The sequence below is a fragment of the Protopterus annectens genome, chromosome 1.part0 (assembly GCF_019279795.1).
Source record: "Protopterus annectens isolate FY-2018-M chromosome 1.part0, PAN1.0, whole genome shotgun sequence".
NCBI lineage: Eukaryota > Metazoa > Chordata > Ceratodontiformes > Protopteridae > Protopterus > Protopterus annectens.
The window spans coordinates 656,770,260-656,793,774 of NC_056725.1; the positions used below are offsets into that span (position 1 = coordinate 656,770,260).

A 23,515-nucleotide genomic window follows, 5' to 3' on the forward strand; every position below is an offset into this window, starting at 1 on the left:
TATTTCTAGAGGTGTCTCAGGTCCGTTCTCCAGTGTCGGCTTCCCCTCGCTGCCTCTCTAGACTGATGGCGGTGGCGGCCACTTCTGCCAGGTCCACCCTCAGCCTCTCTGAAGCCGAGGTGGACAGGATGATGCAGAGATTCATCCACACACAGATCCAGATAGGAGTCTTGCCTGCCCCTAACCTCTCCGGGGTTGGGGGCATGCAGTCTGCCTTTATCCCGATCACTCCTTTTCCAATCCGACCCCTGGCTTCAGAGTCTTTGGGTTCAAGGCCCCTCGGGGGTACCTCTACGCCGAACATTGCCCTGAGTGGGTCGGCTCCAACCAGCTCGGAGTCGACCAGCTCTTGGAGCCGTGGCCTTGGTGCCAGATTCAATGTGGTGGCGTCTGCTCCGAGTCTCGACTCCTGGAGGTTTGGCTTTGTCTCTCCCATTGATTCAGAGTATTACGGACCCAGTCACTTTCCCAACTCCAAGGGTGCATTCTCCTTCTGCATTTAAGGTGGAGAGGGTCCTCTCAGTTTCATCAAGACCCTTGATGCTTTTGTCAGAGTCGTCCTGGTTCCCTCCTGTCTGGTCCGGATTCCACCATCTTGGCCCCTCAAGAACAGGCTGCCGCCTCTCTGCCCCAAGGTGTTCCCTCACAAGAACAGCTGGACATTTTTAAGTCCTCCCCAGAGACCCTCCCGAGAAGACTGTTCGAAAACACACATGTAAAAGGAGGCACTTAGACTCCCCGCCGGATTTCCTCACAGAGGACATCAGCTTGGAGGAAGGGGAAGGATTCCCCCCTGTCACCCCCAGAGGATGTCTCCTTTGGAGACATCATAGAGATCCTTTGCCAGTGCAGGGTGTGGTCTGTCCAAAAGCCCAACCCTGATGAGTTGGTTTTCCTGGAGGCGTTTGGCGCAGGACACTCTACATCCTGAGTGTCCCCTCCCATGGATCCCCTGGTGGATCTCATTGCATCTCGGGTGTGGAAGGAGCCCAGCATGGTGGAGCCTATCCCCAAATGCCCTAATAAGATCCTCAGTGCCCCATCTGATAAACCGCACTGGTCGAAGGGACCCGTTGTCGATGCCATGGTGGTGGCGTTGGCCACCAAGAAGGAGCTCGAACAGGAGAGCTCCACGGTCCATCTGCCAGACCGAGAGTCTAGGACCATGGACCATTTTGGGAAGCTGGTCTACACTTGAGCAACATTCTCGGAACATGCGCTGAATTACAAGGCACACGTGATTAGGCTTCAGTGAGACTTAGAGGTCACCAAGTCTACACCAGGGTCCATGGCGGAAGAAAAGAAGGTTTTCTCCTCTTGGATGCCCACCCTCACTTCCATTGCCAGTACCTCTGTGCGACTTCTATCTCACGCTACCAAGGGCACCACTAGAGCAGCTGGAGCAGGCATTGGTATCAGGTGTCACACCTGGCTCCAACTTTGTAGTTTTTCAGAGCCCTTCAAGGCATTTTTTTTCAAATGTCCTGTACAATGGTTCCACTCTCTTTGGAAAAACAGTATGTGACACACTGGTCTAGAGTGAGAAGAAAGGGAAGACTGCCTGCCATCAGAATCCGCTTCTCAACCCCTCAGCAAACCTTCTCCAGGAATAAGTGAGGGACGAAGAAGATGTGGTTCCAGAAGTCTCAGGGTTATTCCCAGTATGCTCAAGACTCGCCTTCCCCAGAGGCAGAGGAGGATTTCACAGATGCTCTCATGGCAGAGGGGGTCCGAGGAGCCAAGTGTCTTGGGATTCTTTCCTGGACAGGCCTGCGCAGCAGCCCTGAAGGCTTGCCTGGCTGCTCGTCCCTGGAGGCAGTCGTGGGTCGACTTTCGCTACATCCAATGGCCTGGGAGTCCATCACAGATGATAGTTGGGTGTTGCAAATCATATCCAGAGGATATTCAATCCCCTTCACACAGAGACCACTCCCTCTCAAACACCTTTTGGAAGTTCCACCTACGTGAAGGGAGGATGCATCAATGGAAATTTCCAAGTTGCTCGAAAAGTGAGTCATCCAGTCCATCCCCCCGGACCAGTCTGGATTAGGCATATATTCCAGGTTCATTTTAGTTCCAAGGAAGACAGGGACTTAAGACCTGGATCTGTCAACCCTAAACCTGGCAGTTGCCAAGACAAAATTTCAGATGGTCACACTCCAGTCTATCCTGCCCTTCCTGCAGGAGAACGACTGGATATGCTCAGTGGTCCTCCAGGATCACATCACATCAAAATGGACAGACGCTTTCTGAGGTTCAGAGCACTACCCTTTTGTCTCACCACCAGGGTGATCACCAAAGTCATGGCAGTGGTAGTAGCTCACCTGTGGCTACAGGGCTTCCAGGTCGTCCCGTATATGGATGATTGGCTCCTTTCTGCTCCTTCCAGACATCGACTTTGCCATGTCAGGGATTCCCTCATCCAGATGGCCCTCTGTATGGGCATCACCATAAATCCCAACAAGTCCCAGTTAGAACCGGTTCAAGTTCTGGATTTCATTGGAGGTCGGTTAGACACCATTTAAACCAAGGTCTTTTTGACACCAGACCGACTTCAGTCCCTCAAATATCATGTCTTGTGCATCCTTCAAGCACAGTCTCCACCAGCGGAATTTGTCTTGAGGGAGTTTGGGTCCATGGCACCACGGTCACCCTCTTACCCACAGCTGGGTTACATATGAGTGTGCTCCAATGGACTCTTAGCGTTCCAATGGTCATTTCTAGATCTACCATTGTCCCATCCTGTGTGTCTGTCTTGAGCATGCAGGGATTCTCTTCTCTGGTGAATTCAATCCCTGGACCTGCTTTCAGGTCGTCTGTTTAGTCTTCCTTGCCCGCTGACAATCGTAATCACGGACGCCTCCCTACTCAGGTGGGGGGGCATTGCTTGGGAAGGTCGGTACAAGGCACATGGTCTTCCTTGGAGACCCAGTTGCATATCAGCGTCCTGGAGATGAGGGAGGTGCTATTGGCGTTGCAGGCTCTTCATGCCCTTCTTCCTCTAGGGACGATTGCCATCCAGACAGACAAGTTGGTAGTCTGGTACATCAACAAATGGGGGAGCCAGGTTTTATCCCCTTTGTCACAAAGCCATGAGATTGTGAGAGTGGGTGATCTCCACCAGCCATTATTTGGTGGCAATGCACATTCTGGGGAGGTCCAACATTCTAGTGGACAGGCTCAGCAGGTCTATCCTGATGCCTTATAAGTGGTCTCTGAATCCTTCAGTAGTGAAACAGAGCTTTTTAAAATGGGGTCAGCCTTGCTGTGATCTCTTCACCTCTCCTTCCAACCCAAAGTGCAGTGAGTTTTTCGCTCTGAACCTCACTCTGGGGGAGTCCCCCAGAGGTGCTGTGGTTCATACTTGGCCCTCCAGTCTTCTCTAGGCTTATCCTCCACTTCTGCTGATTCCAAAGGTCATTCAGAAAGCACAATGGTTGGGGTGCTCAGTCATCCTCATTGACCTCTTCTGGCCTAGCCAAGTTTGGTTCCCTTCTCTGTGGTCTCATGCAGTGCATCCTCCCTGGATGCTGGATCCCCTTCGGATCTGATTCCACATCCAGATCTGGCCAGTCTAAAGCTTACTGCTTGACTGCTCCAGTTCCCATGATAGTTAGGATTCACGGGCTATCTTCTCCGGTAAAGAAGATTTTGGTAGTGGCTCATAAATCTTCCACTAGGAGGGTTTATTCTAACAAATAGAAGTATTTCTCAGTTTGGGCATCTCAATGTGACTTGGATCCTTTTACTGCTGCAGTGCATGCTATTTTAGAGTTTTTGGCAGGTATATTTCAACAGGGTGCCTTCTTTTCTACGGCTAAGGTTCAGTTGGCGGCTATTTCTAACTTCCACAAAGGAGATAATTCAGCTTCCTTAGCTCCTTTTAAACTCTGTAAAGCCTTTTTAAAGGGCACTTTTCTTCTTAAATCCCCAGTCAAGGACCCAATGCCTTCTTGGGACCTTTCTTTGGTCCTCCAAGCCTTGGTTTCTTCCCCATTTGGACCCGCTGCTTTGGTGGGTTTGCAGTTCCTGTCTTGGAAAACAGCCTTCCTGATTGCCATTATGTCAGCTAAAAGAATGTCGGAGCTTCATGCCTTATTGATTAAGCCTCCTTGTATGATCTTCCATAAAGACAGGTTGTCCTTACGCACTAATTCTTCCTTCCTTCCGAAAGTGGCCTCGGAATCAAACATTAATTAGGTTATCAGTCTCCCTGTTTTCTTTCCAAATTTTCAAAATAAGGGAGAGTATAAATCAACTGCTAGATGTTCATAGACAATTATGGTGTTGTTTGCACAAAACAAAGGCCTTTGGCAAGTCTGATCAACTTTTTGTTTCTTACTCTAAGCCCTTTTTAGGGAAACCTGTATTGAAGGTCACCATCGCTTTTTGGATCTCTCAGGGCATACTCCCAGCGTGTTCAACCAAAATATTATCTCTGCCAGGTCCTGTTAAGGTGCATTCTACTAGGTCTATGGCTACTTCAGCTGCTTTTTGGTCCAGAGTTTCTTTGGATGACATTTGCTCTGCGGCTACCTGGGCATCTTCGCATACTTTCATTTCCCATTACAAATTGGACCTTCTATCCAGAACCAGGGCATCCTTTGGCTCCACCATGCTCTGGAATAGCCTTCCATGAGGGCTTCCCAGGTCTTTGGTAGCTGGGGACTCTGTCCCACAGGTTGAAGACCAAATTAAACAACTTCAGATAAAGAAGTTATGTACTCACTACAACATTACGTCTGAGTTGTTGCTTTTCATTTGTCTTCATCGTCCCTCCCTCCTTCCCCCCTGCCTTATGTGGGCTGCATGGTTATCTGGCTGAAGAGACATGGCACTTTCTTTGGCATATTTGGTAATTTCTTATGTTACTCACTGGGTAATTTTCCCAAGGGGTAAGGCATTGAGTCAGGTTGGGATGCTATAGGGGCAGCAAACTCGATCTGAAGGGTGGAAGGAGATGGGGGCATTATAAGTAGGGGAGGAGATTAGAGCTCGGATCTGATGCTAGTAAAAGGTGGTAGAGTTGGATCCGTCCTGCATCTATGTTCTCACAGGTTGAAGTCAAAAGAAAAGTAACAACTCCGATGTAACTTTATGGTGAGGACATAACTTCTTTTTTTCTGCTTGTGGTATGTATAGGAGTGTCTTAACTGTGTAGCTCTGAAATACCCCTTCAAATTGGGTAATTCCAGTCTGCCCTGTTCTACTGGAAAAATCAGCTTGTACCACTTGACTCTTGCTGTCTTCCCCTCCCTGTTAAAGTCCTTCAGCTCTTTATTAATTGCTACCCACAACTTCTCCTGTAGTTAATAAAAATATGCCTGACTAAAGGGACTAAAAACATTTTACCTTCTTGTATCTTACTATGCATATCCATATAACAAAGATTACATTTTTTTCAGTTTTTGTATTATTTTTTTGTTTAGTCTTTTCCCACATATCCTTAGCTGCCACACTAGAATCAGTTTTAATCCATACTCCTAAATATTTAATTTAATCATGCCCTCATAAGTATGGGTATCCCTGAACCAGTTCAAGTCTGGGTACATAATTTACTGCTATTGTCTTTGCTTTAGCGTCATTAATTTTGTATCCTGAAAATATTTGAAATTGTCTCAAAATGTTCCACAACACTGTAATGTATTTTTCTGGTTTTGTCATGTACAAAATAATATAATCTGCAAATAAAGCCAACTTTTCTTGTCTACCATACCAATTATATCCTTGAATTTCTGAGTTCCTTATTTTCTTTGCCAATGTTTCTAAATATAATGCAAATAATAAAGGATAAAGAGGACACCCCTCCCTTGTTCCTCTGCTTATGCAGAAACTAAGAGAGAGGACCTCATCCACTTTAATTTTTGCCTCCGGTCCCACATATATTCTCATGATCAACCTTATAATTTTTTTTCAGGAAATGCAAATACTTCATTGCCCTGCTCTGTAAAGACCCAACTTACTCTGTCAAATGCTTTCTCTGCATCAAGACCCACCAACAACAATGGTATTTTCTTATATTCTGCTTCCCTCTGTATCATCAGTGTTCCATTAATGTTGTCAAATGTTTGCCTCCCCTCCACAAAACCACATTGATCCATGCCTATCAGTTTTGGCATTACATTTGCCATTCTTTTAGCCATTATAGACATGAACACTTTATAATCATAGTTTAGTATTGAAATGGGCCTGTATGAAGCTGGATCTGATGGAAATTTACCTTCTTTAGGTATTACAGCTACCACTGCTTTCTTCTAGGACGGTGATACTTCACCTCCTCTTAAGATACTGTTTAACAAAACCTCCCAGAGCTTTATCAGTTTTTTTCTCCTAGCTTCCAAACTTCCACAGGAATACAATCTATTCCTATGGACTTTCCTGTAGATTGGTTATACATCACAATTGTATCTCATGTTCTCCTTGCCTGTTAATAATTGAGCCTCATGTTCTTTTAACCTTGGCATGTTTAATCATTCCATTAAACATTTCTATTTGTATCTTTTCTTGATTTTCATATTTCTCTGCTTTATAAAGAATCTCATAGAATTTCTGAAATATTTCTAACACGTCTACAGGATCTCTTCTTGCCTTCTTTGTTATAGGCTCCCTAAGTTTGGTGACAGCCCTTTCTGCGTTCTGTTGCCCAAGTCTTTGTGCTAAAAGTTTTTGGGTTCTAGTGTTATCAAAAAACAGTTGCTTAACAGCCATCTTTCTAAGCTTATGCATATTATCGCGGTAATCCCTTATTTTCTACCTAGCATTAGGCAGTTGATCCTCTTCTTATTCTGTGAGACTCCCCCTATTCTGCAATACTTTAACATTTATCAGTCCTTCTAAATAATTCCTGCTACTTCTTAACCATAGCTCCCTTTATTTTATTTCCACCCTATTTTTAAACTCCCCTTTAATTTTATCCCACTCCATAGCTATATTTTCATAAAAAAAATCTATCTTCTTTAACAGCTGCTGAATAATCTCCACAACATTCCTAAACTTCCTAGCTATTATTGCTGCATGATCTGAAATAGTTATTGAGTGGGTATCAAGACCTTCATTTAAGTGCACATGTTCCTGTGAAATGTAAATTCTGTATAGCCTAGCTTTTATATCTTGGGGAATAATATGTAAATTTACTCTGAACTCCTATTTCTGAATTTACATCTTCCTTGCCAAATATTTTTATAATTTTTTTCAAAAATCTAGCCTCCTTTGTTGTAGTTTCTCTTCTGGGCCCCCCAACACATCTTCACTGCTGCAAATCAAATCCAGTCCCCATCTATATGTAATATTCCTTGCCGTAAAGTGATTATTTCTGCCAGAATTTTCTTAAGCTCCATTGTAGCAGTTTTAGATGGAATGTTAAAACATGTTAAAACATGCCAGTGTAACCCTCATCCCTTGCTAGTAGCCCCTTAGCACTACAACTCTGCCATTATTATCTTTTCTATCATCATCTGTTACTATTGGAGGTCTTCATGCAGTTAATATAAGTAGTCCTCTTTTCCTTTGTCCCACGTATTCTGCTGAATGACCATCCTGAAAACATTTCTTTATCAAATTCACATATTCAGTCCTTCCTAAGTGGGTCTCCTGTAACATAGCCATTTGCACTCTACATTTTTAATATAGTTCACTACTCTTTCTTGTTTGTATTTATCTGCAAGGCTATTTACAGTTAGACATTAAAGAAAGCATTGTTGTATTAAAAGGTTATTATTCCCACCTTTTATGTATAACACCTTTTTTGTTAAATGTCTAGTTCCAGCGTTTGTGTTACATGCATACACTGTTTGGCAGGTTAAACTTTCAAACAGTTGTGCCTTGTTATATACATATGAGCCTGTATCACATCTTATAAAACATTGTTTTAGTGAAACCCCTCAAAAAATACTCCCCTAAAATATTAACTTAATACTAACACACAAAACTACATACACCTTCAAATACTGAAGTCTTACCATTCTAATAGAAACAAAAGTCTCAAACTGACAGCCACACTCACAGACTTGAGTTAACCTAAAAGAAAGGCCATCCATGCTAAGACACATGGTGCAGCCTGTGCTTCTACTAAGTGCTGATTGGTGTTGTCTTATCTTTGTAGCTCTCCCAGCTGGGAAAACCCCTGAATGTTTTCAGAGAACATTATCTCCTATTTAATTTCTCTTTTCTTTTGTCCCCTCAACCAATCACTCCCACCAGACTGTGGCCAGTTTCTCTTTATCAGATTGTCTGCATGGAGACATGAGAACCAGGCAGCCAGTTTCTCTTTATCAGATTGTTTCCATGGAAGCATGAAGACCAGCTGCAAAATTATTACTCAGCATACATGTATATGCTAGAAAAAAGCTTCATAATATTCAATATTATTTTTCATTGACTTGCTGTCTGTTAAAACTTGTTCCTAAATCAGTCTAAGGTCTTTAATCCAGTCATTCCCCATGCAAGAATGAGAAAAAGCACATTCTTTTTTCTTTTGTCATGCTTTTTTTTTTTGTTATACATTGCATTGCCTACATTTCTTAAAACTGAACAAAAAGAGAGAGGCAGAAGAAAGAGAAGAAAAAAAACAACAGTACCGGTTTACAATCCCCATTACACTTCTCTAAAGCAAATTTCACACTCCTCAAAACCGAGGTGGAATCCTTCAAAGCCCCCGGGCCTGTAGAAAATATGGCCCAGACCGCAGAATCCTTTATAAACGCATTCTATGAACACCTTCAGGAATGCATGGATCATGCGATCCCAAATAAAACCAAACCCAATCCTCCAAAGGCAGACGTCCTGTCTGGTGGACCCCAGCCATAAACAAACTATGCAATAGAAGGAGGAGGAAGCTACTAAATGATAGAGCAAAATCCCAAAAAGGGAAGGCATCACTGATCAGTATTAGCAAAAAACTACGGGCACTCATAAAATTGTCTAAGGCCAGCTTCGAGAGAAAAATTGCACAGGACACTAAGGATAATCACAAGGCTTTCTTTAGTTATGTTAGGAATCTGGGTGGTAATCCCCAGATATGCTCAGAATTAGTACAAAATGACAAAAAATACACCAAACCCACAGACATTGCCAACATCCTAGCTGACAGGTTCAGCGCAAACTTCTCCCCCCCTCCCTACCAAAAGGGCATATATCTATCCCAGCAGAGTGCTGCCCCCCTGACATCTCATATGTTCAGGTAAGAGCTGCCCTCTCCAAAGCAAAAAACACAGCATCAATGGGACCAGACGGTGTCCCGGGCTACGTCCTAAATGAACTCCAAGAAGAGCTAAACCCAAACATAAAACTACTTTTCAATCTCAGCCTTACTACAGGATATGTGCCCAAAGAGTGGCGTACAGCAACAGTGGTCCCTCTCCATAAAGGTGGTGCCTCAACGGATCCTGGAAACTATCACCCCCATAAGCCTGACTAGCTTGGTCTGCAAAGCTATGGAAAGGATCATCATGGACCTCATAAATAAAGATATTGGGGATCTACAGACACTGGATCCTACCCAGTTCGGCTTTGTTAAGGGCAGATCCTGCCTCTTAAACCTGGTTGATTTCTTTGAAACAGTCACCAAGGCCATTGACGAGGGGAAGGTGGTCCACACAGCCTACCTGGATACAGTACCCCACTCGGGCATTATAGATAAGCTCACCAGCTTAAATATAAACCCCTATGTCACTAGATGGATTGCAAATTGGCTCAAGGACAGAACCCACATGGTTAGAATTGCTGGAGCCATGTCAGACTCCAAACCAGTTACAAGTGGTGTCCCACAAGGCTCAGTCCTGGGACCTCTCTTTTTCGGTATATATTTCTCAGAGGTACAGGCCAACACGGAAGGACTGTGGCTGACCAAGTTCGCAGATGACTGCAAACTGGGTGCCAAATCGACTCTCCAGCCAACACAAGCATCCTCCAAAAGGGCCTCATAGAAACAGCCAACTGGTGCCAGAGCCATGGCCTCAAGCTAAATGCCAAAAAGTGTATAGTCATCCCCTTTGGCAAAAACAAAGTGCCCACAAATTACCACATAGGTGGTAATCCATTAAGTACAGAAGAAGTAATTAGGGACCTGGTGACCCAAGTTGATAGCAATCTCTCATTTGACAACCACGTGGCCAAAGTGGTTAGAAAAACATTTTATATAGCCCACCTAATCATGATGGATTCACATCTAGATCAGGGGAGGTCATCGTGCCTCTTTACGCATCCCTCATCAGGCCCATAATTGAGTACAATGCCCTTTTGGGATGTACCTTACCAGACACCTGCAGCAACTGGAAAGACCCCAAAAGTATCTCACCAAGAGGATCAAAGGGCTCAAACAGATGCCATATGCTGCCGGTTAAAGAAACTCCAGCTCTACTCAGTGGCATACCGCCTGTTCAGAGGCGATCTGTGCCTGACATATAAAGCCATGTCCAACCCGGAATTAATGGACATGCTGCACCTCAGAAAATCCAAATCCCATCAAGCTCTACGCTCGAGAGACTTGAACCTCAGCACTGAAATAAATAGGACATGCTGGAGGGACAGATTCATAGCCCAGAGGCTTCCTTCACTCTGGAATAAAATCCCAGTCCAGGTTAGGCAGAGTCCCTCATTGACACTCTTCAAGAGGAATCTTGATGAGTGGATGGGAGATCGTAGGTTTACCCCGGGTATCACTTCTGTGTCACTGTTAGACAGAGGCACAGTATACTAACCTCGAAAAAGGGCATAGCAAAATAAATTTAAAATGGGTGGCGAAAGCCAAACACATTCTGGCTAGGCTTATAAATGCCCTAGGGCAGATAGCCTAGTATGAACCTATGAACATTTAAAAATAACTGAAAAAAATGTTACTTTATAGCATGTAAAGAAAACCACATGCCACAAAATTGGTACCTTTTAAGAAAAAAATCTTTACTTAGTTAACTTTCTCCACTCTCTTCCCCTCCCTAAAGCACTTTTGCAAACATTAATGACATGAAGTAGGACATATGCTTTAGAGTCCCCCACAAGTCCAGCAAATTCTGAAAAAGTCCATTATTTCCAGATTTTCTTGTTCTGTCATATTTCCCAAGTATAATTATTGCATTGTAATCCTATATTAAGTTACGAGTTTTATTATTGTTCATCTCCGAAATCCTCTCTCTGCTTCATTTTCAGTGTACTCTTGATTCTTCTAGTCAACTGTCATGCTCCCTTCCTTCTATCCAACATTTTCTGTTGAAAAATTTGAAAAGGTTTCACAGGTACAATTTCTCTTGTCTTTATTGCCAGAAGAACAAGAAGCAGAATCTGCTTCACAGCTTACTTTTTGCTGGACAAACTTTTGTATTTCCTCCTTAGCATGTACGTCATCAGAAAATGATTTTGTCCCTCCAGGGAAGAATACCGTAAAGAGGGTGGAGTACAGCAGTTTGAATGTTACACCTGCATCTCGACATTCCCTGACTTGTGGAGTAAATGCACTCCTCATCTGCCTTGTGTACAATGAGTAGTCATTCTCCATAAACACTCATAGGTCTTTTAGTACTTTGTCCTTCTGCCACAATTTTGTCAGAATCAACTCCTTCCGCTGGTAGGCTTGCATCTTTACTATTAAAGGTGTAGGTTGCTTTTTTATAGCCTGGTTTGGAGGGTACACACAATGTGCCCTTTCAGCTAACAACTCCTGCTGTGGAATACCAGTCCAGTTGCTTATTTGTGCTTTCATAAAATTAATACACTCTGTTTCTTCCAGCTTCTCTGTTATAGCTGGAAATCGCAGGTTTTCCTTACATGTTCTGTCCTCTAATTCTATTACTTTTTAAAACATCTGTTCCTGAGCAGTCTCATATTCAGCTAACCTTTTCTTTATTTCGACCTATGATTTTTGCAGCTTTATCATCTCATCTGAATGTCTGTTTAAAGCTTCTTCTATTTTTTCCAGCCTTTTGCTGTTTGTGTTGATATACTTCATCATTGTTTTGTTTATTTTAACCAGGTCTGTATGCATTTGTCTAGTATCTTCTTGTATGTTACTGGAAGTCATGTCTAAAGGTTGCATTGCTTTTTGCTGAATAGCTGCAGGACTTTCCCCATTAAGTGTAATGCATTAGACTAGCTTGTCTCATCCCTCACAAGGGGAGATAGCATTCTAGACTTGGTTCTCACCAACATGGGCGACATCTGCACCATCACCATAGTAAGTTCTTCCCTGGTGAGATCAGACCATCGGTCTGTCTCATTCAAAGTGTCTATCCCACCCAACTCCCCAGCCGTAACCAGGCTAAAAAACTTCTCAAAAACTGACTACAGCCTTCTAAGGGAGGGTATCTGTAGCTTCACACCTCTGCCCCTCTCAGGGGATCAAACAATTAAGCTGAACAGTATGTGCCAGTGCAGTATACAAGCTCTTATACAGCTGCATGGACTCAGCCATACCCAGCAGAACTAAAATCTGATCCTCAAGGAAACACATATGTGGTGGACATCCTCTATCAACAGCCTTTACAACAAAAGGAAGAAACTGTTGTCCAAGGGTAAAAAGGCACAAATTCGCAATTGGAAAAACTCTCTCCTTAACCTCAACAAGCAAATTAGATCACTAGTGAAAACCTCAAAAGCCAATTATGAATTGAAACTAGCCTCCGAAACAAAGGCTAATCACAAAGCCTTTTTCAGTTATGTCAGAAACCTCCATGGAAAAGCTCAGTTTTTTTTCTGAATTAGTTCTTCACGGTACCACTTACACTGATCCTGTTGACCTACTGGAGAGGCAGGTTTGTCTCCCAGACGCTGCCCCGTCTCTGGAATAGGGTCCCCATACACGTCAAACAAAGTACGTCACTGCCCCTCTTCAAGCACATCCTTGATGAGTGGATGAGTAACCACAAATTTGTCCGAAGGGTTCCACCTGTGTCCCTCACTGACAGGGGTGATGTGCTGATTGAGGTTTATTTTTTGGGGATAAACTCTTGGCTAGGGTTGTAAGGGCCCCAGAGCCATTATCCTCGTAATCTCCTATGATCCTATGAAGTGTTTCTTCCTCACTTTTTGTAGCTGATTTTTTTTGTTCAGGTCTTCTGTATTTCTTAATTCCTGGCATCCAGGCAGTGCACTTGCTAGCCAGTTACTGAAATGTACCTGTAAACACAAGTCTACTGGCCTTATCTGCTGAGTTTCCGTTTTTACTCTGGGAGAGTTAGAAATAAGTAGTTACTCAATGTGCAGCCATCTGGGAAGTCCCTAAATGATAGAATCTTGATATTTTAGGCACATATTTTCCGAGGACATGCAGCAGGTATTAAAGAAGGTAAGAAAATCTTCTAGTAGTAAATCATGTATTAGCAGGTGGAAAAGGTTTTCTATTTGGACCCTCATCCTTCCTCCTCCCAGTCAGTATAAACTGTGGTAACCTACCCATATAGCTAAGGCTACTGCAGCAGTGATCCATATGATCAACGTAGTACAGTTGTGTAAGTAAATTTGCAATAATAATAGAAGTTTGAATGATCACTGCTGCAGTAGCTGCTGCCTTCCTCCACCCCCCCCCCACTTTTTTTGCATGTTTTCATTGCTAGGATGAGGACCTTTAATTTGAGTTCCTATTACATTGTCGAATATTTAGGTTGTCAGACTTTAAACATCGACATCTAAACGTCAAATGCTCAAAACTGCGACCAGCCAGTTACGCAATTTTTTTCCCAGGGCAAAAATTTGCTTGGCTGTCATTGGGGATTTGCCCTTTTCCTCGATGTAGAGCGATCTCAGAGATGGTATATTTACTTGGGGGGGGGGCACCCCCCCACTTGATTAGGGTTTTAAAGTATGTTTTTTTGTTGGCCAAGCAAATTTTTTTCATGGGGAAAAATTTTGTGTAATTGGCTGGTCACGGTTTTGAACGTTCGACATTTAGGTGTTGACGTTTAGGCGTTCGACAACCTAAGTGTTTGATGTTCTGATATAGACCCTTTAATTTTGTTTTCCAAATATTGTCCTCATTAAGGTTATAGCCTCCCTTTCTCTGATGGCATGGAAGATTTGAAGCATTTGTGCTCAAACCTGACATTTAGTCAGCTCAGCTCAAGCTGACTAATGGTTTGAGCATGTGGAAGGTGCCCTGAACCTTTGTAAGCTGGATATAACAAGTATAGCTAAGGTTACTGCAGCGGTCATCATGTGAACATCTACTGTTAGGGAAATTTACTTACACAACTGTGTTTTTCCAGTCATGTTTGTTATGTTACACCAGGTCCTAAAGTTTAGTATATGAAAAATTAATTTGGCATCCAAAGTAAATACTGCAGAATAGGATGGTAGCACAGTAATGCATGTGTGTATTACAAGATGCATGTCCTAAATGTACAGTATAGATGATAGTACAGTAATGCATGTGTGCATTACAAGATGTACGTTTCCATTAGCATCAGTACATTACAAGTCATCTTCTGGTCAACACACTTTTTGTTTTTGTTATATTTTTTGGCACCTATTGTGCAAACTGTTGGCTGGTGCCTGTCCTCGATCTTGACCTCTGGAATTGCTCCTGATCTTCCTGGACTAAATTGGAAAGCATACTGTTGCTTGAAAGGAGAGTGAGGCATCCCAGTGGAATGTCATACTCATGGTCATAAGGATTTTGTTTTCCAACGTACAATGATATAAGACCATTACAGTCTAGAATGTCTTATCACTGCATACCCTTGCTGTGTGTAAATGTGTGATAAATAACCTGGTGTGACAAGCAGAGCTGCCATCTGTGCTTGTAACCCCACCCCTCCCTCTGGGATAGGAATGATGGTAAAATGGTACCAACTTTGCTATCCCCCCATCGACTCCTTAACTGTAGGACTCGCTAGTAGAATTTAGGTAGCCAGGGTTATGGTGATGGCTCCCTTCAGCTGGCAAGGCAACACACTTGCTAATGTATAAGAAAATGTATTTGTAACCAATTGAGGTTACACTACAAACATTGCTGTCATTAAAATTAGTACATTAGAGCAGGTTGATTAACAACTTGCATAATTATAATTCCAGTAGTAGTTTCCTGTAAGTGGTATAACAGATACTGTTTTTTTCCTGTAGGTGGTATAACAGATACTGGTTATATCGAATGTAATGTAATAGACATCGAATACCAGAAGTTCATACTTTATTTTTTATAAATTGTGAAGCTGGTTACTTACAAAGGTGGTATACAAAAGGCCAGTTTCCACTAAAGGTATACATTACAAGAAACTGTGGTTGCTGCAAGTTGGAATTCCCTGAATATTATCACTGCTTTTAGTATATGTAATCAACAGTGGTTACAGCACAGTGTTATATATTATATATACACTAAGCACAATAAATAGTTCATTCAAAGGGGTTCACACAGTTTTTGTTCATAGAACTATCACTGTCTGAAGCAGCAACACACACTTGTAAATTTCTAGCATGTTTATAAATGTATAACTTTTTCGGATACTGACTTGGCTACATAAGTGAGGAGATGAGAAATGTTTGTAATCCTGTCCTATTCATTGTATTGTCACATTACAGTTTTTCATTTTTTCTGAAACTGCTTCATCTTTTCTTAGGTCTTGTGCGTTATTTTATATTTGTTTGTGTTATATGAAATGTGTGTTCTGTTATGGCTAAGAACTACAGGCAGTGTCTGCTCTGTACTTTCTCTTGCTTAGATGAAGTCTATGGAAACAGTTTGATGTCCACAATGATTGACAGCTGCAACTGCTCAGACTCCAGCGATATTGAGTTGAGTGATGACTGGGGTGGAAAGAAGTCTCCAAAGATTACAAGGGCTAGCAAATCACCCAAACTTCCCAGGTAAATCTAGTTCTTAGCTTAACATTTTTGCTGTGAGTAGTACATTGTACTAGTGTTTCAGAGAAAGGATTCAAGTAAGTGCTTCAGCTGAGTCACAGAGCAGAAATTTCAACTCTTTTTAATTTTGTATTGTTTACAGAAACCTGGAATGTCTGAGTAAGCCTTTTGACAGGTCTTTTGCAAAAGCTGTTGATTTCTAGAATAAGTGTACAACATATTTGTATTTGATAAACTTCAGAATATAAAAAAAGAGAGAAAAAAATGGACTTAGATCGAACATAAAGACTAGGTTTATTTATTTTGCCAGTTGTGTTACCTGCTAGAGACTTCACAGTTTTATTGTGTTCTTTTTTCATTGTCATATTTGTATCATCTTTTTGTTATTCCCAATGTTTTTTTTTTCTTTTTTCTCCCTTTGTTGTCTTTACTGTGTCCTGTGCTGAGAGTTTCACCACTATTTCTGGGGAAAAAGTGTTCACCTTATTTTCACTTTGCTCTTTTCCATCCATATGCCATGTCTTGTATCTGATTTTGTTATGAAATGTTTGTCTAGAAGCCCTCCTTTTAGATCCTCTGTTATGATTGCCATAAGTCTGTTTCAAGCCGTTTGTGCTTATCAGTTTCTTCCTCCATTTATACATTCATAGGCAAGTACTAGGCTAGATGCCCTTGTGTGCCATTTTAAGCCTAGCCAATTTCCCTTTTGGTACTTGAATTTTAACCTCTCCTCTTTGGTTAGATTATCTTACACATCCCATCGTCTATAATTCTATATTATCCTTAAGGAAAATATCTGTGATCATACCATAGATAATTTGAGGGATCCCATGCAAGGGAGGTGTTTCTGTACATGGAAGCAGTCCTGGGGTAAATTTTCCAATACTCATTCATAGATCCACGTTGTGCTTTAACATGGACGGGGTGAAGTTTGTTTTATGTGGATGGGAGGGGCCTTTCCAAGAATAGCGATATCCTCTTTGAGATATACCTGTCCCTCCAAACCACTCTGTTAATGTTGCAGATTCAATTTAGATTCCTAGACCAGGTATTTCTGATGACATTTGACTTGCTGATGTGCAGTAAATCCATTAATAATGGGTCAGAGCATGCCTTGTATGCCAGACACAGGTCATCTCATAGCAGTCTGCAGGACAATGAGTCAGTCTATGTAGGACAGGTTGTTTAGGCCTTGTATCTTTTTGGTAAGGTATTTCTGTAGGTGTTCCAGTTATTTCATGTTTCTGGGCACATGCATTCAAAGGCGACATTGTACTCAATGAGTATACTTAATTATAATTATACTTGCACAGTTTTTATGATTCTCAGATGCTTGACTTTGCACTATTATTTTGACAAATCCTAGCTGTCATGTTCCAGACTAGTTATCTGGTGTCATCAGGGTTCTGCAGTGTGAAACTGTAGGGATTTTCAGTTCAGCAGACCCTGGCTTAGCTGATTTATTCTGTTTCACCTGCAGTTTGAGATACATGTATCTCTCTCTGGTGCCCGTGGTGGTGTCACACACCTGGCAAAGACAGGTCATTCAGTTCCTGTTACATTCATTTTTAAATGTATTTATTTATTTGTGCCTTCACAGACTGGATGTTAATTTTGATGTACTTTGCGAAACAGTTCCTGTGCTCAGCGTCTAGAAAGTTCAAGACTTGTGAAACAACAGATCAGTACATGAGTTTTCACAGATACTCTGAATTTCTGCAAATAAAATCTCTGGCCGTGGGGAGGGGGGACAAAAAACAGAGAGAGAGAGAAAAAAGGTCTAGAAGAGGAGACTCTGAAGATGATCAGTAGAAAGCAGAGCCGTGTATGGCATCAGTGTAGGAGATGGCTTCCAGTAAACTGTAAGAAAAAAAATAGACCAAATGCATTCAGAAATGTTTAAAATTGTGGGACTTCGGGAGACTATGTAAGAACAATGGTTCAAGGGTTTGGGAAAATCACCAAGTCCGGGAGGTGCAATTGTAACACCAGGAAGGGTAGTTTATATTGCTTCATGTAGAAAATGCACCTCTTTTTATATCGGCAGAACCGAAAGAGCATTGAAAGAAAGGGTTTACATGCACTTGAGGGATGTCAAAAAACAAGACCCTTGTAGTCCTCTCCGGAATCGCATCTGAAACCATGAAGGACATGAATTTAGTTTCTTCATCGTGGATATAGTGGACCAGGACCACATTGGTGGCCCTTGGAAGGTAAGGTTGGAATGTAAGGAACTTGAGTGGCAACTTAAGACCAATGCCATGGCTCCTTATGACCTCAGTAAGTCTATACATCCCTTACTTGTTGCCTAAAATTGAAGGCAGTAGGTTAGACAGTAAACTGTTAAGATGATAAACATCTTAGGTGTTTGTATGAATATGAAAGAATGTTTTTAGAGTTTTTAACTTTAATTTGGACTTTGCGATGAATATTAGGTTATTCCGAATTTAGATGTGTATTTCATATGGAGTACTTTTTAGCAACGTAATAATGTGAATTTAAATGGTCCTGTTTCTTTAAAATTCTAGGGGACTGACTAGTGAATATGGGCATGGTTTTTAATTGAGCATTTCTGTAATGAACTCGAGAGTAAGTTCTTTTACTCTGAAGAATTCCCAAGGCATTAGAGGGCCGAAAGTGCTAAATGTGCCTAATAAATGTTTCTTTTTTAATTGCTTGGCTTATTTTATTCGAGACTTTTTTGTGTTTCCTCGCTTTGTGATTTACTTAGTGATTTAACACTTTTTTTACCGCTGACCGGGACACTGTTTGGTTCTCTCTGTTTGAATTTGGCTTTGTGAACAAATGAAAAGTGGTTGGTAAATACAAGTATTAAAAATCAATCTAATGAACTGCTAAATTTGCAGAAATCAGAAATGGAAATGAGGAAAGAATGACAGGATTAAAGCATTAAATGAATAAAGCTTTCAGAAAATGGTCAGTCTAGAAGATAGGGCATGAAGAAAAGGCTTGAGATTTTCTTTAATACAGGAGTGGGCTGTATTTACTATATGAGGACACAGATAAGTAACTGGACTGGTGTTTCAGTGGAGGGTTTGTTAACTGAGACGCAGAACAATTTATGCACTTCATTTAGCCTCCAGAAAGAAGGTAATACCTTTATTGTTTAAAATGCAGTCATACCAGTGGATGGAAATGTTTTAGACAAAGCTATGGCAAAAGGAAACGTGTTGAGCATTACTGGTGCCAGGGTATTTGTGGGAAATGATTGCTGTGTTTATACTAGACAAAAGAAGAGCAAGTTTATTCTAGTCATTAAGAGTGTTCACGAAGCTGCGATTCAAACTGGTATACTCAACAGTATTTAGAATATTTTTCCAGGTGAGTCAAGCATGTATATGGAAGCAAGTCTGGCTTTGGAGAAGCTTAAAAAAGTTCAGTCAACAGAACTTTGCTCAGTGAGGTCAAGAGGCCGCTTTTTTTAGATTCTGCACAAGTAAGAGAGTTCCAAAACAGCCTGCGTCAGTGAAGCTATTTCCCTTGCTCCAAAACAAAATGATTGAGTCAGAGAGAGAAGCCCGTTAGCAGACTAGAAGAATTAGGAGAAGCTTGGATTCATTGCAGATGCTGGTACTGCAAGGAAGTGAAGAACAGGAAGAAGGCTGACAGGTGCACTTATTCAATAGTGGCAGAAATGATCAAGATTAGCCCCACTGTGAGTTGCTTGAACTAGTGGGAAAGCTGAAAAGCAGGAGTCTTTTGTGCCATTCAGGAGAAACTAAGATTTGAAATAGAAGCTTCTGTGTTGAGACAGTTAGGACTATGCAAAAGATCAACTTGGATAAGTAGTGAAGGAGCTGCTGAGTGTCAGCTACGTTATATGCTGTTTATTTTTAAAATGCGTGGGTAGCTAAAGCATACAAATCTCATTGTGTTGTGTTTGATCATGAAGGAACCAAATGTAGTGAAAAGGAATACTAGTTAAAACATAATATCATGCAGCTGTTCAATTCAGTACTCACTGCCAAAAGATTCTGGATGCAAACACATTATTAACACAAAGTATCAGGACTATCTCAGCAATAGAGAGATTCAACCATATGCAGAGAAGCAAACCTTTTTATGTCTTAAAAGTAGAAAAAAAACCCAAACTGGTTCGTACAAAGACCAAAGCTTTCCCAACTTATGATACAACACATGCACACATTTCCAAGGGTAAAAGGAGTAAACAGATAAAAAGGTATACACATGGGAGGATAGCTTAAAACATTTCTCATGCTACAGTCTTAACATGGTTTGTGTGTTTACTTTCAGCAAGCTTATCTCACAGATATTCCATGCAAGTACATGGTATATAACTTTTTGTCATGGTTACGTAATTAAAAGAAACATTTACCATCTGCTTGCTAAGCTCTAATGAACTCTAACAGAAGTCAAGCTGTTCATTTCAGATGAGTAGAAGAAAAATATGAAACAGTAAAAACAGTAATGTAATGCCACTACAGTAGGGAAAAGTATATGCAAGTAGAATAACTTTTCATATATATATTTTGTGTTAAATAGTTTAACATAAATGTAAAATGCAGTATAGTAGTAGTAGAAAAGTGTGTTTCTAAACACTGAATCATAGCATAAGTACAGTAATGCATGGTGCATTTGAAAAAAGAACTTTTTCTGAGTTGCGGTAACTGACTTGTTTAATAACAGGAAGCCATTAGAAAAGCAAACTAGGTTATCATTTACATTGCAGCTTGACACAGAAGATGTAATAGTAAAGATATAAACAAGGTTGAGAACTGAAGCGGGGGGTAGGGGTGGGCTGGACTATGAGGGGTGTATGGAATTGCTCATCTAAGCATACAATTTAATACAAGCTTCTTGATATGCACAACTTGTTTTGGAAGACTAGACTAATGCAGTGTATATTTAGTCAAGCATAGTTTATTTTCTCATTATTGTGAGGTAGCACATTAAATAATGAAAGCAAAGTGAAGATTCCAGGACCAGTGTAGATCTTCTGTAAGCTGTTGTCTTAGCAAATTACAGGCATGTGGCTTGTCTAAGTGGAAAAAGCAAAGTGACTGGACAGAGGCACTGGGAACTAAGGTCGGATGGCACGGTGCCAGGGTAATCCTATGGGCTAGTCTTGTAAAGGCTCCAGGGCCATTAGTCTAGTACACACATATGAACCTATGAAAAGTTGAACTGATGTACACAAGAAGTACATCAGTTAGAGATGTTGAGAAACTACAGTCTGTGACCTGTTCAGTGGATCTGTTAGAGTGATCTCAGTTTACTCTTAGTAGGGCAGTGAAAGCAAGTTTTGAGAAATTTGAAATTTATAGGGAGAGTGTCAAAGATATGGTGTTCAGACAATCTTTTCTTTTTTTCCTGACAATAGGTAGTTTTTGTTATAAAAAAAAATGCACATTTTATTTACCCCGTGTTTCACTGTATTTTCTTTGCATTTTAAGGTTTTAGTTCAGCAGAGCGTCCTGCTCTCACTTCACTCAATCATAACCTCCCACAAGCTGACATTGTCCTTTTTTTTTCTACCCCCTGCCTGTTGCTACTTTTTTTGATATTCCCAGGATTGTTTTGATTCCCCTGGGAAAACGTTTCCTGACACCCAGTTCCGATTAAACAAAATTGTCGTAAACCCCACAGACTGTAGGTGAAAATGTTTTATTACGGTTAAGCTTTGGTCTTTCAAAGGTAAGGCACTTTCAAAGTCGTAAATTTAATATGACATTTTCATCTTTTGTTTGTGGGTTGTATTTTTCTTCTTTTGCAGCCTATCAACTTCTTTACTCAACAAAGCTAAAGATAAAAGCGGGGAGGGTGACAAAGAAAATAAGGGACAGTTTTGTGGGGCATATTTATTCTAACTCGCCTAAAAAGTTAATAGAGCAACAGGTTTCGTCAGCATTTACTGAAATAAAAAAAAAAATGGAACTATAATCAATAGCACTACTGGGGAATTAATCATCACCAATGAGTTACCTGCAAAAAAAGAAGATTGTACAATGACCCCCCCATTAATATTCCAAAGATTGGTCAGCGTGCACGTTGTAAATCAGACTTATACTAATGGAAAAAGGTCCGGTCGCCTTGACTTTTTCCATTAGTATAAGTTTTTTTTTTTTTTTACAGCAACGGAAAATGCAAGATCTCCATTGCTTTTTAGAAACTGTCTCGCTATGTTAAAGGAGTTTAACATAGCGAGACAGCTTTAAAAAAGCAACAGAGCTCTTCCTTTCTCCGTTGCTTTCTTTAAGGCTGTCTCACTATGTTAAACCCGTTTAACATAGCGAGACAGCCTTAAAAAAAGCTTTTTGCAATATCCAGCTACTAGGAGAATCAACACCTTTTGCTTGCAGAAACTTTGTATGTAGCTGGGCAGTCTATGTATATACTTTTATAAATACCTGCTTTGCATCAGGTATTTGCTAGCTGATCTCCCATCCATTTTATCACTGTTCTGTATGTGCTCACATTTCAGAACATTTTGGTGTGTGTGGGTGTGTGTGTGGGTGTGTGTGTGTGTGTGTGTGTGTGTGTGTGTGTGTGGGTGTGTGTGGGTGTGTGTGCTACTTATATACTACAGTTAATTTCCTTTGTATATTTTCTCAGAGCTCAGCTTTGTTTCATAAAGGAGTAAATCACCTTCAGTAAGAAATAAAATGAACCATTTTGTTTAACTGGTCCAAGCCTGCCTTATTTAAACATAGACATTGCCTTTCTTTTAACAGTTCTACACATTTGCTGTTTGAAATTAAGTTCACAATGCTTAGAAAAGTAAACTAATTAATTAAATAAATAAAATAAACAAGGAGATCTGAACTGCTTTGAATATCTAGGAAGAACTTGGGGATCACGGGCACATGCATTCCTTAAATCTGGTACAGATATGTCATGCGTAAGTGAAAGGAAGTATGCATCCCCCATCAAGAATGAAGTTTTTAGTAGTAAAGGAAAATAATATCCAGAAGATACGGCAAGTGCAAAGTCCCACGAAGAGGGCCCCAGAAAATAAAATCAACTCTCATCCATTTTAATGCCATTCTTACAGAGTTATGACAGTGTAGTCAATGACAACTAAATATGCCTTTATTTGCAGATTTAGCCTAGAGAAGGACAGACCTTAAAGTAAGGAATGAAGACAGTAACAGGAAGGATGAGCAGACAAGTCTGGGAACTTGCAAAGCAAGCCATGACAGACACCTTTACTTGGTACAGTTGTCAACTCTTAGGCTTCAGCGAGAGTAAGAACTGTGCTTCATGTGACTGATGAGAAATTACCAGTGATGGGATCTCTGCAAGATGAGTAACTGCTATCTCTGTGAAGTGCTCATGTTACAGTAATGGTAAAGGTAAGTGACAAAGTGGAGATGCACCAAACCGAGACTAAATATAGCTACACAAAATTCTGGAAAAATCCTTATTTTCAAACTGTCAAGTGTATGTTCCTTTTTTTTTTTTCCTGAAAACTGAAAAAAGTATGGAAAGGAACCTCAGACTCTAAATGCCGTAAGTCTTTTGATAATACTTTAGAGATGAACAAAAAGGCAGTATGACAAACTGTGCTGTCTCTGAAGAAAAGTCTGTAAGACAGAGACAAAATCCTAAATCTACAGCACTGTTAAGAATGCTGAGCCATGTGTACTTGGTACTGTAAATATGGAGTATCTCTATGTACTTGATGCTTCCCAATGCTCCCAGTTAAACAGATCCTGATCATCAATATCTCAGTAAGTTGGAGCTCTTACTG

At 41.0% G+C, this 23,515-nt stretch overlaps 1 protein-coding gene across 1 annotated transcript in view; it reads left to right on the forward strand.

The window, feature by feature from the left end:
* Positions 1–23,515, forward strand: part of TULP4 (TUB like protein 4) — a gene marked incomplete in the record, with an annotated part of 1,525,147 nt that overhangs the window by 999,642 nt on the left and 501,990 nt on the right. Inside the window, 1 exon segment of the mRNA XM_044061979.1 lies at positions 15,642–15,786. Within this exon segment, the coding sequence (XP_043917914.1) occupies positions 15,642–15,786 (145 nt within the window).